Source organism: Xiphias gladius, chromosome 1 (genome assembly GCF_016859285.1).
Source record: "Xiphias gladius isolate SHS-SW01 ecotype Sanya breed wild chromosome 1, ASM1685928v1, whole genome shotgun sequence".
In the NCBI taxonomy this organism is placed as follows: domain Eukaryota; kingdom Metazoa; phylum Chordata; class Actinopteri; order Istiophoriformes; family Xiphiidae; genus Xiphias; species Xiphias gladius.
Window position 1 is genome coordinate 11,294,804 of NC_053400.1, and position 16,177 is coordinate 11,310,980.

Below are 16,177 nucleotides of genomic sequence, written 5' to 3' on the forward strand. Positions count from 1 at the left end.
AGTCAGCAGAGGTTGGAGGTCGTGGTGGCCGAGTGCGTCAACAAAACAAAGGAGTCCACTGTTCGTTTCCCATTTCCTACCGACAATCAGCAATTTCTTCTTTTAACCTTGACCGCAATCATTCCCCAACCTTAACCAAGTAGTTATCACTTCAACCATGCTGACGCAGATGACCTAACCCTAAAGGGAAACTTTACGCGTCAAAAGCTGTTTACACGTCTTGGGGAGTACTACTGCATATGTGAAAAAAAGTTTTAAGTCCTTTGCAACTCCAGATGGATCTGTGCAAAGAGCTGATGAATTACCTCAAGTGATGTGACTTGAGGCAAGACCTGTTAGGGCTGAAGACTACAAGTATGAAGACTAAGAAAGATCTGGGGATGTGGAGTTATAAAGAATTGATCTTACCAGAACTCTTTAGTGCACTTCTCATATCTGCTTGAGGCTAAAGGGGCAAGGCTACATTAGCAACTATTAACATAACACACCCAAATCTCTAATTTCAGTTCATTTTTATCTTTTATAGAGCAGAAGGTTCTGTCACCGGCACTTTTGTGATCCCACAGATGTTTCCTGTCTGCTCAATGAAACCAGTGTTTAAATCCAATCTTGAAACACATTGAGCAGCTACGCTCCGCTCTTCTTCTGGCTGTCTGTTAAGTCTGCTGCAATAGCTGTGGCAAGCCGGGACAGAAGCTGTGGAAATATACTGCATGTGAATTTAAACATTGCATTTAAACATTGGTTTCAAACATATCGTTATTCTAAGCAGACACAAAAATACCTTTGATAGATAACACATTAAAAAAAAATGTTTTTACTTTTCCCCTAAAGGTTAAGTTAAGAACAATGTGACAATATCATGGAGTAACGTACAGAGTGGTGAGGTCACTGATTGGGCTAGATGTTTCCTTAAAGTGGCTATAATTGATATTTTTATAATTACAGTGTATCAAATTACAAATGTGAAAACAATCAAAGAGTCAGATATGTCCCTGAGGAGTTGGTAGAGACCAAAAACAGAGCTCTGGGAGAGTGAATATTGGACGCTAGGTGGCCAGAAACACAACTCCAAAATGAATGCTAATGTTACTCCAGAACTGCTGGATGTGTAAAATGCAGCTGGTTGCAAACAAGTTTTCCATATCAATTTAAAATGCGATGAATCAATGCTCCATTCACCACTTGTTTACGCCAAAAAAATCAGTTATTGCAAGTTTAACATTAACCAAGTGGTTATTTTAACCCAAACCATGATCTGTCCCTAACTCTAACCAATTTGTTTTGTGCCTAAATCAGAAAACAGATTTTTTTTTTGCAGCATTGATTTGAGATGGTTATGGAAGGAACAAATTGCATTTTGAAATGAATGAAATCTGTTTTGTGTGTCCCTCAGCCAGTCACATGTCAGTTTTTACATGTAGCTCTCTCCGTTGTCAAGAGACTGACATAAATGGTACAACTTTGCAGTGCTGACAGGCAGGAGGAGAAAATTGCAGCATCACCAAACGCATGAAAGATCTGCACATCTCCTCTAGTGGTATGCGATTTGATTCTTTCTGAAGTCATATCAGCAAGAGCACAGAAATCATTTCAAAATGTCTTTTGCAACAGCAGCCAAAAGAGGACCAGACGTGGTCAATAAGGTATGTCAATCAATACACAGCTATTTTATAATTTAGACCATGTAGCCATTGTGGTAAGCTTAATTAATTTATCTCAAGGTCTCCCTCCTCGCCCACCTCCTGAGCCTTTCTCTCATTCTTCTGTCTTCTCTGCCTCAGCGCTTCCCCCTTTACTCCTCCCTCCACAGTCCTCTCTTTGTGAATGTGCTGCTGATTGTTCAACAGTCCTTTAAGCCTTACAGTGAGATCTATTTCTGACTCTTAAGCACACCAGGGGTGGTCAGCGACATGGAGTTTTTATGTCCCATAATATGAAAAAGAAAAAAAAAAATCCTTCAGTGAAAGGCCTTTCAGGCTGCCATTTTACTTAGGTCTAACAGCTAATTCTGATTTCACTCAGTGCTGGAAAATTCAACAGCTCTCCTGGGCGATATGACATAACATTACAGGCCACATGACATAAGGAGGATGATTGAAATGTTGGCGTTGACTCTTTTGCCATGTGCGTTCCATCTGTTACCTGGTTGACAATAAAAATTTGTTTATAAATTTGGGGCATGCATCAGAGTATTAGATCGCCACTGCAGGAATGCCCGCTTGTTTGTTTGTTTGTTTGTTTCAAATGGTTAAGGACTTAATTTGATCCCTCTCACCTCAGAGGATTATCTTAATGAGGTCTTTGGGTTTGTTCCAATCACTTTTGGTATGAGCTTGGAATCCATTACATGAATGGGCCACATTCTTTACCCTCCCACCAGTAGCTAGCTAAGACATTAATTTGCAGGTGAGATGAAGCATGGAGGTCAGAAGGGCCAGCATGACATTAAGAGCTTTGGCTGGCTGACTCGAAAATTGCTCCTCTTCTCTGTTCCCTTCCAAGAGTGATTCTATTCAACAGGCTGGCTCTTTTGCAAAATTATAATTATGGGAGTCAGTAATGACACTTCAAACTGTCTTAATTATTCTGAACAATGGCAAGTCCTGCACTAGTCTAATTAAGCCTTTTTTAGATGCATATGGTGGATGATAATTTGATCCTGCCTTCCTGAGCTCTTCATCGCTGACTCTCACTCCTACATGATTTTATCACAAAATATATTGTGCTGCTAATATTTATTTGGTTTTCAGAGCCAAAGAGAAAATGAAGGACTGTGTTTTCTTGAGCTCTCACAATGCTGGAAGAGGAGCCATGGCAGGAACACAGGCCGACCAAGACAGCCAATGAAGACACTCCACTCTGAAGCCTGGCGATGGTTTAGTACAAGCCCATTTACTGTCAGAATTTAAACCCACATGATTTATGGTTCGGGTACCCTGGTCTGCTTTCTCTCCTTAGTTCAAAGGATGAGTCTGGCTGCAAAATGCTCAAGGGCACAGGCTAATATGATAAACAGGGAACAGAGGCTGCAGGCTGAGGGGGTTGGGCCTTGTGCTCTCTACAATTTGCCCTCACCCTGTGAAAAGCAAGCGATGGTGTATGGTGAGACAGGCGGCATCTCCGGAGCCAAAGGGGGGAAAAAGGCATATGAGGAAGGGAGATCTCTTTCTCCATCAGCTCTCACTGGGGGAAAGGAGTAGGAGTAGGAGGAAGGGGAGGAAGATGGTCTTCCAGGGATCACCTGTCATGGAGGATTATTATTGCTAAAAATAAGAAAATGGTATTTTCTTCTCTTTCAAATGAGTTCCTCTGGGTTTCTTTTTTTATTATTATTTTTAGAAGAGCGCGTTTTTATGAAATATGCAACATTCATCCCCTGCACTCTACAGCACGCTAACATATTTAGATGTATTGGTTTATTTGCAAAATGTCTGTTGTGGAGAGAAAATTATATCAGCTTACTGTTCTGCATTTCGAAAACCAGCACTAACCATCACTCATTTAAATTAAAACCCAAAAATATCCACAGGAATATCTTACTGTCATGCTAGTGATCAGTTAAGCAGAGTAGGGATCATATTTTGGAAATAGCTGGTATCACATTTTGGAATGAATCTCCTCAACTCAATCTCAAGAACCGACTCAATAAACAGTATTTAAACATTTTATGAGCATCTCAAGATGGATTTAAGACTTCTGAGTCAGAAATAGGCAGCTAACTGTAACAGGCTCTGGGGGTTTGTCTGGACAGGGGGTTGGCTTTGCTTGGAAACGGACATTTAAAATGGACTGTTAGCAGATGGCAGGGTGACAACTTCAGCTGCTGGTTCTTGTGTTGACATATCACATTGGGGTCACCGCTCAAGGCAGCACATCATCACATCAAAGTCAGTATCTCTCAGTTCCGATTAACACTCACCCGATGAAGACCAGAGAGGGTTAAAAAAAGTGGAGTGGATATTATATGATATACTTTAAATGTCAATCATAGGATGAGCGCTATATAAATATAGCAGAGGTGGAAGGAGTACTCAGATCATTTATTTAAGTAATACTACCAATATCAAAATGTAAAAATACCTCAATGCAATTAAACATTCCTAAATCAAAATCCTATGTATTATCAGCAAATTATACTTTAAGTAACAAAAGTAACTCATTCTGCTGTAAAATGCCACTTGGTACTAATATATTATTATATATTAAATTATAATTATTAAATTATTAAAATATAATTGTTAAATATTGTTAATACTGCATCAATGTGTACAGTAAGCAGAATCTTACTGTTGTAGCTGGTTGAGTTTAAACCATTTTAGTTTAGTTTCAATTTGTATAAACCAACTGTATACACCTAGGTGGAATGTCTCTTTGATGGGACTATTAACAACTCACTAACAATCCCAACCTGACACAGATGTTTTGTAAGGACTCACAACAGGCTGGTTTAATCTTTAATTTATAATTTAACAATGAATTGTATTTTATAAGGTTATCATTTGTGTTTTAGTAAAAATCTAGAAAGTCTGAGATGTAATTAGTGACTCCACTGGTCTAAAAAGTGCAGAGTAAAAACTACACTGAAACTTTCCTCTACCTCTAAGTAGGGCACATATGGCCCATTTTTGACCATCGTGATTTTGCAGCAGGGGGAGGGAAGGAGCAAGCAGAAGACTGGGTATTTTTTGTGGGGGGAGGGGGGAGTTGGCAGAGTAAGAGGCAGAGAGGGGACATCAGGTTGGCAACCTGTGGCCATCTTTCTGATGTTATCCATGCGTATGCTTTCATGAACTTAATCCCAGGAGGCACACACACTCACACACACACACACACACACACACACACACACACACACACACACACACACACACACACACACACACACACACACACACACACACACACACACACACACACAAAAATACGTAGTCACCCACGTGCATGGACACACAAACACACACACACACACACACACTGACACACACTGACACAAAAAGAAAACTTTCGGCCGTGCACATCAAAAGCTGGAGCATTGCAGAGCTGGCGTTTGCACAATATTTGTGGACAAACTGGCAGATGTCAAAAGGCTTTGACGGCAGGGTTTTAGAGGGAGAAAAGCACTAATACGGATGTGCTGTAGTTACTGTGTGTTTTTGAGTGCTCTGGGCCCTATGCTGCCAAATATATAGTGCTGGGCCTGCATGCTATGAGCGTGAGAAGATCTGGAAAGTAAAAACCCTTACCTTAGACAAACATAACAGGTCTTTAAGATAGGAAAAAGCAAAAAAGAGGATGTTGACAACCAGATGATACCACTTTTTAGGTACTGAATTTATATAACAACCCTATTTTTGATCCACAATTACTCTGTAGAGATCTTAGACTTTCAGGACAGTCAAGTTTCTCCCCTCTGGTGGACTATAATCCACCCAAATCCTCATGACCCTTTCAAATGTCACTATTAAAATATTTTAATTTATTTTAAAATTCAGGCATGCTTTCAGCGCCAGCGTCAAGTTGAAAGGGGCTATCTGGAAAAAGAGAAAAAACTTGAGACACACACATAGCCTATACAATACTTTAACCCTGAGGCCTGCAGGGTAATGGTAGGATTAATTACTGTTGAGTTTGACCCAAGGAGAACTAGAGCAGATTATCCCAGATGCTGCAGAGGAAGGCATTAGTGCTGGTTGTCCCTCTATGGCAGCAGAGAGACAGCCACCTCAACCGAGCGAGGATGTCACTGTGACCTCGCTGATCTGGCCCGTCGCACAAAACCACACAGAGAAGGCATACAGGAGGCTCACGTGGCAGCAGCGGTCAGGCACAGTTTACACCACTCTCCTGTGTGCTTTTTTTTCCTTTTTTTTTTTTTTTCTTCTGTGACTTTAAGCCAGCTCCTCTCCTCTCAGCAAGCAGGCATCAGAGGAGGAGAATAGTGTGTAATTTCAATGGACAATCTAAAACAAAGCCCTTCACTTTCAATGAGTTTCTCCTGGAGAAGGGAAGGTTACCTCAAGGGGGAATTCTAATGAAGCAGATGGCTGAGTGCTCACAGGGGCAGACGCAGACTGTCCTCCTTTTTACAGTCTGCCAACATTTCCAGCATTCTGAGGAGCTTCACCTGTCTCTTGACCGCTCTTTGTGTGCATCTGTGAGTGAATGAGTGTGTATGCGAAAAAGGCTTTTGCTTAGTGACACGTCCCACAAGATGGAGGGAAAAAATAATGAGAATAACCTCAGAGCTGCACACATGTATGCACATGTAGGCAGAAATGAACAATATAAAAAAATGGTGTCAGAATGCCCTAAAGAGGTGTGCATATTGCACTGCGCTATGTCTAAGAGTCTTTGTGATCTGCAATTGAGAGCGTGCTGCATGTGATACAAACAACACAGAGAAAAAAAACACTCCAGGTAGGTGTTCCTTATATTTTATTCTATACCGTTTTATTTCATCCAGTATGTGTGCTTATCGACAATGCAGTTTTTGCCTCACTCCATTCACCGCCACACAAACTTTGAGCCATGGCTACTGTGTGTGTGTGTGTGTGTGTGTGTGTGTGTGTGTGTGGTTGTCCTGTGGGTCAGCGCAATGTCCCGTAGGTACACATCCAGTCACACCATACCTGTACAGTTCCCTTATTGCTTTTTCCCATAGTTACTGTGTTAAATGCAGAAAAAATAGATATCCACTGATCGATAGCAAAGCGGTCAAAATAATGTCCTCCCCAAAAGGTTGTGTGTCCTTGTAAGAAGTGTTGAAGCAGTTGCTGTCTTCATGAAACAAAAAGGTTGAGCCTTCAGGTAGAAAGTCTTGGTTTGTAGCATCATGTAACGAAAATGTCCCACTCCTACGCTGCACCAAAGTAGAGAGATTATACAATGCAAATGACATGTGTCCTTAAAAATCATGGACATGTTAGGAACTCCGTACATACACACAATTTGGTGAACATTGCTTATTATTATCTGTTATGGTGATGACATCACTTATTAAAGAGAGTCTGAAATAAATACAGAAATATAAATAGGTCCTATGGAAATATATAAATCTGTATAAGTAAGTATCTTGTCGACATTATGTTCCCAACGTCAGATTAAGTGGAATTATAGTACATACTTCAGCAAATGAAAAGACAACTTCTAGAAGCGGGATTTTTTTTTAATGTAAACCCCCATCTCTCAAAATATAGTATGAATGTGCCCTTTTTGCCTCCTCCCATCACTAATCCAGTGAAGAGCAGCCTAACCTCTAGTTTCAACACCAAATTTTCCAATCAGTGGCAATCAATAGAGAAACAATTGTACCATGTGTTTTCAAACCCAAATCTAAGCTACTAGTTTGTATATTTGTTAGATTACAGAACCAAGTCAAATTTTATATATGATCAAGTTGTAAAGTAGCATGGATGAATGACTTTATATGGACAGCTACGGAGACACCTGCCTGTTAGCTGTACAGTGCCGTTACCCTGAAGGATCTCTAGGGGAGTCTTTGATTGAACTTACTATATGCACCCCACTGTTGCATGGTATCCATAAAGTTGGTCATATCAAGGTTACACTGGCCAGCAGCCCACTTTGGGGTCTAAGTAACATTACTGTTGTGTTATTCCATCTCATTGGAGCAGCAGCAAACGAGGTCAGTTGTATTAAACGCTATGATAAACGGAACTTTTCACTACATATATCAATCTTCATATCATATACTCCTCACTCTGAGGTACACTGTTGTACAGAACACCTGATTCTGGTGCTTGTGTACGAAATACATTGAGCATTTGTGGAAGGACGGGGAATTTGTGGTCACGAATGAGTGACAAGGGCCTTCGAAAAAACACACGTGCCTTTTTCTCCCCCGGGAAATCGCAGGTTCGATTCCGCTGCTGCTACATCTAATCCTCAATCACAGCAAATGATTTCATTAGCGTGCATCGCTGATTCACCACCGCATACTGTATTCATGGGCGAGCAGGGCAGCACAAGAGGATAGGGAGGCTAAGATGAGGCGGCAAATCTGGACGTGCACCAAACAGAATCGGAGAATGCTACGTTACAGAAACAACGATGCATTGGAAATGGTGCGGAGGTGCCGTGTGGAGCTCCATCCAAGCGCTGTGATGGAAGAGTTGCACTGAAGCAACTTACAAACCTGCTGGCTGCTTCACAACACATCTGGCTAGGGCCAACAGCAGGCCCGGGGCCAGGTATGGGCAGAGAAAAGATTATTAACTTCTGCCAGACATTATAAGTTTCCATGTTTTTTCCTTTTTACCTCAAAAAACAGGAAGTTTCAATTTCCTGACTAGGTAGCCCTGACTCAGATTAGATTCAGTTAAAATACGGCAACCATTTCATACAAATGCATGACGTTAAGATGAAACAATACCTTACATTATCAAAACACAGACACGTCAGGCTGTTTTCCACTGTTTCCTCTGAACTGATTTCAGAAAAGACTAGCTCAGACCGTTTGGACAAAATGCTGGCAGCTGTAGTGATCCTTCAACTGCCCTTCATTGCCTTTTCCTCTATTGCTCTCAAAGAGCCGTTTTCTCCCCATGTTTAGATGGCTGACACAGGGAAACATAATGAGAACAGTTCCTGGCGTGAGCGAGTGAGTCACAGTTGTTTTTCTTTATTCACCTCTCTCAAAAGATGCAAAGTTTCAAACCCTCCTTCTCTAATTCCCAGCTGATTCCGCTAAAAAAATATAGTCTCGACACGCCATTACACTACAGATGCGGCTGCAGCAAAAAGTCTGTAAGAATGGAAATAGAAAATCCCCTTTACGAATAAACATTCCTGTCAGGTGAAAATATTGTTATGCTAAATTTCATGACCCTAAGTATTATGAAACCCCTTTTCATTTCCATTAAATAATTTCATAGCCACATGGTCATAAATCCGAAACTGCTTTTTCTTGATTCCATAAAAATTGGCTGTTTTCTTGCATAAAAAGTCCAAGGCAGGACATTTTTTTGCAAAGATGCTGGCCCAGATGAAACAGGCAGGACATCATACAGATTGCGTTAGCTCTCTAACGATAGGCAGAGATTCAACTGATACACTGTGCGCCCACCCACCCCTCCCCTAAACCACTTATCTGTGATAATGGACCAAAATAAGTTCAGGCCAACTAATCAATCCCTGTCCAATGTCTCTCTCTCCATAAGCTCTGACCTGTGCGTCTCTGTCCCACCCTCCTCAGAGAGTGCCCAGCCCCAGTCATCGACCCTTCCAGGCAGCACAGGAAACACCATCACGCACACACTCAAACACTAGCTGCTAGCTGCATTGCACTGCTCAAAGCTTTCCCTCCCATCCTTCCAGTCGATACCACAGTGAGAAGCATGCACTAGCACTCAGGAACAATCATAAGGAAGGGGACAACATGCCACAAATCCCCCTAGAAACAAGTACGCCGTCAGCATCAGCACCCCATGGGGTGCCTGTATAGCTGTCTTTCCTGTGGCTGAGTGTCAGACTACATCATTCCCTCAGTGCATCAGCATCTCCTCACATCTACACTGTTGTCTCACAGAACAGCTTCAAACTGTTCTCCAACTCTACACCTTAATAAGGTCATATTGTGAGGAAAAAAAGGGGTATTTTTCCTGATGTGCGAGGCACAGCAATCTGTCCGCTCTTGTGCAGTGCAAGGCTAGCAGGTACAGGAAGACTAAGGTTTAAACGCCTACACTGTGTGCAGACAATCAGTATTCCAGAGGTGCAACAGTTCCTTCTATTCACTTTCTGTTGTTTCTGTCGCATAGCTCAGTCCCTTCCAACCCTCTCCGGATGGTGGTCTAAAGAGAAAAGGCTTCCTACTGTGAGGTGCAAGGCCAATGTAAATGTTTCAGAACCTTTCAGATAGTTGACTGCAGATATAGGCAAGGTGTTAAATGCGGTAGAGGTATACAAAACACTGCTCTAGCCATTAGTAACGTCTATTCCATCTGTGAAGAAGACCACAAAAGGTCATGTGTATCAAGATAAAAGCTATGATCCATTATTGATGTCACCTATGTTATCTAATACTAGAGTAATTCTCTAATGATAAGCCACATAATCATAGAGTTCTTGCTGTGTCCACTTCCCCTCCATCTGCCTCGTCTAATTCTGTCAGTTGCTGATATTCTACATTTCACATAGTGAGTGGAAACACAGATTATACCTGGAGCTATTGCATTCAGTTCTTGTGTTTGCCTGTACTTGCAAATGATAATAATGTTTGTTGTTTGTGCTGCACTGGACTTTTGAGGCAATTCATGACAACAAAGTCATGTGCACCATTGTTACAATTAATTGTTGTTATATTTCCTCCTATTCAGCGCTATTGCAGTTTTTTGTTTTTTTTGTTGTTTTTTTTTGCACTGGAATGAACTTGACATCACATAATGGTGTCTACATTTGGCCAGTTATCTGAACAAAAGTAAGGAGATACATCATCAACAGTGCTGCTTAAAACACAATTGGAAATGGATGAACAATAGTAAAAAATGTAAAAGTTATATTTATATCCCAAATCTGCCTAAGGTTACAGTTCATGCATTCATATCTTCAACAAAAATCAAACTTTAAAACCCTAATCATAAAATTGGTAAGAACTACTGGCTATATAAACTGGCCTGGCTGGTGTGGAAAATCAATCGGTCATAGATTTGCTTACTGAAAATTCAGTCGAGGATATTTGCAGCAACATAAAATGCTATGGATTAAAAATGGGATTGTGGAATAGTTTTTATTTTTGCCAGGAGCAGTCATTGTGTGCTCTTGTGGTTGTGTGCTTGAGTGCTGAGTGTCATGTCATGTGTATTGCTATACCTTATTATAGGGACTTCTGGGAACTGTAATGAGGGAAGAGCGTGGTCACTGTGCACCTCTGTGTGTGACTCCATGATAGCCGGTTAGGGTCAAGGGATTACAGACATGTCTTGTTAAATTAGGTTGCCGTGGCTGAGTGCTGTGACTGAGTTGGGGACTCAGACACTGTCTGAGTGGAACCCGCATCTTTCTTGGTGACAAGCTCAGACAAACACGTAGAAGCATATCACTGCTCCTCTCCTTTGGGGGTTTAGTGATACCTAACTCTACTGTGTATTCAGCTTTCATGACCACTCTAAGGTTTTCTGTCAGGGTCACCCGAATTCAGATGCATACACATACATAAACACATAAAGGGCCTTTTCTCATCTTTCATTTTTGACTGCAATCATCCAAATGCCATCTATCATTGGTTTGCTCCATGTACAGTATGTAGTGTACACTATATGAATCCAGAAATACCTGCAGCAATGCAATCAAAACAGAAGTCTGTTTTTGAATAATGTGCAGTTTCTCTCAGGATTACAGCAGCAGCTCAGTTGTAGTACTTTATGGAGCTTCTGCAATAAAGAGTGGGCTGGCTGAGGCAACTTTATCGAGTCATATATCCAGATTGCCTTACAACAATTTAGTCGGTATTGGCTCTGTGTCTTGTTAAAGGACACTTTGGCAGGAGAAATGGCTGCTGATGAAAAAGTCTGTCAAACATATTGGAGCAATGACCTTTTAAGTTATGGAACTGTCTTTACCCCTTGTGACACAGTGTCTTCAGTGCAACTACCATAGCAACAGTACTTACTTTTAGCAATAACAAATGTACATACATTCATCATCTCAAACTCAGCGCTAACCTTCAGTGAGGAGACATGTTTATGTTGACCATATAGCAGCTACATAGAAGAAGTAATGCACAAATCAAATATCAAGTGGCATACTGTGATTCCATTTCTAGCACTTTTTGGATATTTCAGCTTGTTTACTGTATGTACTGTATTTGCTCAAAGACCAAAAGTTTAGTTTTGGGACTATTATATATTTGACTAGTATTTCATTTTAAACTGTCTGAGTGCTACAGAATGCAACACACAAGCTGTGGTTAATGGAAGTCCTAGTTTTTGTGTCAAAACGGCCCTTATGATCAGTCCCGGGAAAAGTCTTGCCTTGCATCCGACTGTTCCACTGATTCGCACACTTATTCTCACTAACACTCACACATTAACAGTTGCACACAGTCAAGAAGAAAAACAACACATGCTTTCTACACACATTAGTGGCATGAGCTTGGAAGACAAAGTGAGCTTGTTAGGACATGGTTGTGGACTCTGCAGAAAGCCAGTTGCTCACATACTGTTACGTCTCAATATTGAGATGGAGGGTAGCTCGCTGAACCCCTCTCGCCCTGCTTCAAAACAGTATTATTACGATAAAGTGGTATAAAATAAGGATCGATGGGCCAAGAGGAGGTGAATTATTACCCCACAGGAAAAGTCTTTTTGGTTTCCTAAAATCTCTTCTCCATCTCTCATAAAGTTTTGAAAAGTTTATACAGAGGATATATAAGTACAATCTAATAGATATGTTTAAGGATCAACAATATGTGATCCTAAATGAGATGGTACAAGAGTCAGCCTGTCTTGAAGCATATTGTTTTAGCTAAAAATGTAGATAATTTTTTTTTTGAAACACACAAAAAGCCTTTATACATGCAGGTATTAGTGCATAGGTTCCTGCAGAAAAAGAGTATTATTGTGTAGTCCATTGAATTATCTTCCCAAACATCACCAGATGAATTTGGCATAGTTATACAAATACAGAAAATGACAGTCTTTTAAATGGAGATCATTTTTCACACCCTCCTAGTCCCTTGATTAACTTATCATTTAAATATATATCTATCTATATACAGTATGTATGATTAAAAAAAGAGGACAAAGCATAAAATAAATATATACTATTCTAGAGTTCCGAGTTACCCGGTAAAGTGTCTTTTAAATCACAGTAAATATAAGATCTTGGTAAAATGAGAGGTGGAACACAGTGGAGTCTGAAGACAGAAAGAAAAGAATGCCACACATGGAGATAGTTTGTGTGTGTTTCAGTTCGGAGGAGCACAGGAGGGTGTGATCAATCCTCACAAATTGGAAGGGAGTTTAGAGCGGACAGTTTGAGGTTCTAGATCTGATGAGTAGGCAGCAGAGCCCCTCCTTAGAGGCAAAGCCGGGGAGACTCCGGGGGACTGAGTCTGGTGAGGGTGCCCCGGAGATGTCTGGACTGGAGGAGTCATGTGCCCTGGCACTGAGCTACAGGGTTTGGGCACAAGAGTAGGTGAGGAAAAGGGTGAGGGGTAAAATCCAGTTTCCACAGAGGAGCGCAGAGTTTGGTGGCCTAATACCTGGGCTACCTCCTGGGGCAGGGATGAGTGTGAGCTGGATAAAAGCTTTAGGTCCTCAGAAAAGCGGCCCAGAGGAGAATCTCTCCCTGTTATGTGTGGCTGGCTGGGAAGTTGTGAAGGTAGAGAAGACTGTGGCATGAGCAGAGAACTGTGGGATCCTGTGGCACTGGAGGGATCGCTGTAGTGGAAAGTCCTGCCTGCCACTGGGCTTTGAACAGTAGGGCTGGGCGCCACCGGGGTAAGGCAGGGGGAGGCGTTTGCTGAACCATACTGGGCCAGGGAGGCCAGGGCAGACCTCTCTAGGGACATCTGGTGAGGCAGGAAGCCAGACTGGAGGCCTGCCAGGCTAAAATGGCTGAGGGAAGATGGGGAGCCTTCAGCAGGCTGCTGGCTGTGCTGTCCTCTAGTAGAGGATGGGGAGCCTTGTGGAGTGGAATGGAAGAGGTTTAAGCCACTGGTAGTCCTGCCACCCCCAGCGAACTGCTGCAGAGGAGCCACCTGAGGAGGCTTGGGAGGTGGCTGGCTATGGAGAAGCTGCCCAGGCATAGGGCTTGATGAGCCAGTAGATATAGGACTCTGACAACGGGAGGAACTCATAAGTCCAGCTGTAATTCCACCAGAGGCCCCTCCTACAGGACAAGCCGTAGATCCTCCTATATGGCTCCCTACTGCCCCAACTGCTGCTCTGCCAACATGTCCGCCAGTCACCCCTCCACCTGACTCACTTGATCCTCCTCCTATATGGCTACTTTTAGTAATTGCTGATCCAACAGAAGCCCTTCCCAACGATCCCCGAGGATTCCCCACCACTGAATCACCAGAAAGCCCTCCAAGTTGTCCCCCAGAGGGCCCCCCTGTCAATCCCCCGGAAACCAATCCTATTGATCCACCAGAAACCCTCCCTAACGATCCTCCAGTAGTAGTCACTACCAGTGATTCTCCAGAGGCCCCTCCCACTGATTCCCCAAAAGCCCTTCCAATTGATCCTCTGGAAACCCCTCCCATTGATATCCTTGCTACATCTCCTATTGGTCCACAAGAAACACCCCCCCCTGATCCACCTAATGCTCCACATGCTAACCTGCCACAAGCAGCACCCACTGATCCTTCAGATATCCCTCCCACTAATTCCCCTGAGATCCCTCCTACTGATCCACCAGTAGCTCCACCGAAACCAAAGTGCCCCTCAGGAGTCGCTTCTGTTGTTCCAGTTGTAAAGTCTTCTCCAGCCCAAGCAGTGTCTCCTCCAGTGGCTCCTTCAACAGAACCTCCAACCGCTCCACCTGAAGACCACCCTGTAGCACCACCACAGGCTCCAACTGTCCCTCCACTTATTCCTGACCCTGTGCTTCCACCTGTAGATCCTTGGTGGAAGAGGTTTGAGAGAGGTGGGGTGCTGGAGCGAAAGGGCTGATGTTGCTGTGGTTGTGGGTGTAGCTGGGCCATACTAGATGAGGGTGAAACAGAGGATGAATATGGTCCGAAGGGGAAGGCAGACGCCCCTCCTCCACTGGACCCAGACCCACCCCCACTAGGTCCACGCTGGCCTCTGCTACCTGAAGCCTGTTGGCTAGAGCTCGTTGCCCCTGAAACTGATGTCACGTGCTGAGCCCGAAAAGAGGCCAGCAATGGCATGTCTACCCCAGTGCGCAGTTTAGAGGGTGTGCTAGAGGGAGAGTCCCCAGCAGAGCCAGGTGCGGTGGATGAAGGAACAAATGTGTGGAACTTCTTAAGCCGGCTTGGAGGGTCCTTTAGAGACCCCAGAACAGAAACTGGAGGCCGGAAGAGTGTTGGTGGGAGGTGGGGATGGTGTGTCAGCGCAATGGCTACTGAGGTGGTGGCGGCTGCGGCCTGGAGAGGGGCCTGGATGAGGGGGGCCCAGATGACAGGGGTAGGTGAGGGGGGCGTCTGGGGTGGGGCGTTCTGCATGAGGTGGGCGCAGTGGGCCATGTCCCTGTCATGCTGCACAATCTGCTGAATGATCTCATTTTCCTGGTAGTTGAGTACACCAGAGCTGAGGTCGTGTTGTACCTTGTGCTGCAGGATGGAGTTTTTCTTGCCTTTAAAAATCACATGAACACACAAACACAAAACAGAAACAGATACATAGAAAGTGCCGGGTGAGAGAAGAAAGAGATAAAAGGAGAATGAGCATAAATCTTCCAGGCAGTTAAAACCAGGTTGACATTTGGGTGTACTTGAATAACCACCCTATTTTCCAGCAACCCTTTCCAATAGAGCAACCTAACACAGGAACAGGGGGAAAGTAAAAGAAAAAAATGTACCTGAAAATGACAAGTGGGAAAAGATTTCTGAAAGAGACAGGGGGATGCAGCAGAGGGGGAAAGACAAAGCATAAAAGAGCACAGAATAAGAGAAACAACAAAAGCTAGTTGGGAGATAACTATCCAGAGACAGATGTTCCGGATGCCTGACAGCCTAAGGTATAGGTGATGTATGTTTAACTAGCTCTTACTATGATTCCCTAGGTAACAGGGACAAAACACAAAGCAAACATTGCACCTCAAGGTGCAGGTTCAGCCTGGGATAGAGTGTAAGCTATGCTGAGGAAATGCATCAAGTCTGCAAATATCTATTGATATCATATTTTCTCTCCTGTTATTGGCTGCTAATATCAAAATGGAAACATCTTAAAAATCAGGGCTCAACCTGAAACCATATTGTTGTATAATGCTACAATTTCCTAGAAATAAGCCATCTCATGACACAGAAAAAAAGAAACTAACAAATTTGAGATTTAGTATCAGGATACACTTTTTCACAATTTGATTTTAAGAATGCATGTTCCTAATATTTTGTGCTCCTTCATTTTTCAGTCTTGAGACACGTGCATATGAAAATAAAGTCCCCATGAGCTGTGCACAAGGTCAAAGAAAAGCTGGAGTAACATCACTATGACAAGCATACTAACTGCTGATCCAACCTTCGAGA

The 16,177-nt window shown here is 42.8% G+C and overlaps 1 protein-coding gene across 1 annotated transcript in view; it reads right to left on the bottom strand.

Moving 5' to 3' along the window:
• Nucleotides 1-12,964: 12,964 nt before the first annotated feature.
• Nucleotides 12,965-16,177, bottom strand: part of hcn4 (hyperpolarization activated cyclic nucleotide-gated potassium channel 4) — a 69,470-nt gene continuing 66,257 nt past the window's right edge. Inside the window, exons 8-10 of the mRNA XM_040130247.1 lie at nucleotides 14,287-15,285; nucleotides 13,895-13,941; nucleotides 12,965-13,801 (exon numbers count right to left, since the gene is read on the bottom strand). Coding sequence (XP_039986181.1) covers nucleotides 12,965-13,801; nucleotides 13,895-13,941; nucleotides 14,287-15,285 — 1,883 coding nt within the window. The remainder of the gene's footprint in view (nucleotides 13,802-13,894; nucleotides 13,942-14,286; nucleotides 15,286-16,177) is intronic.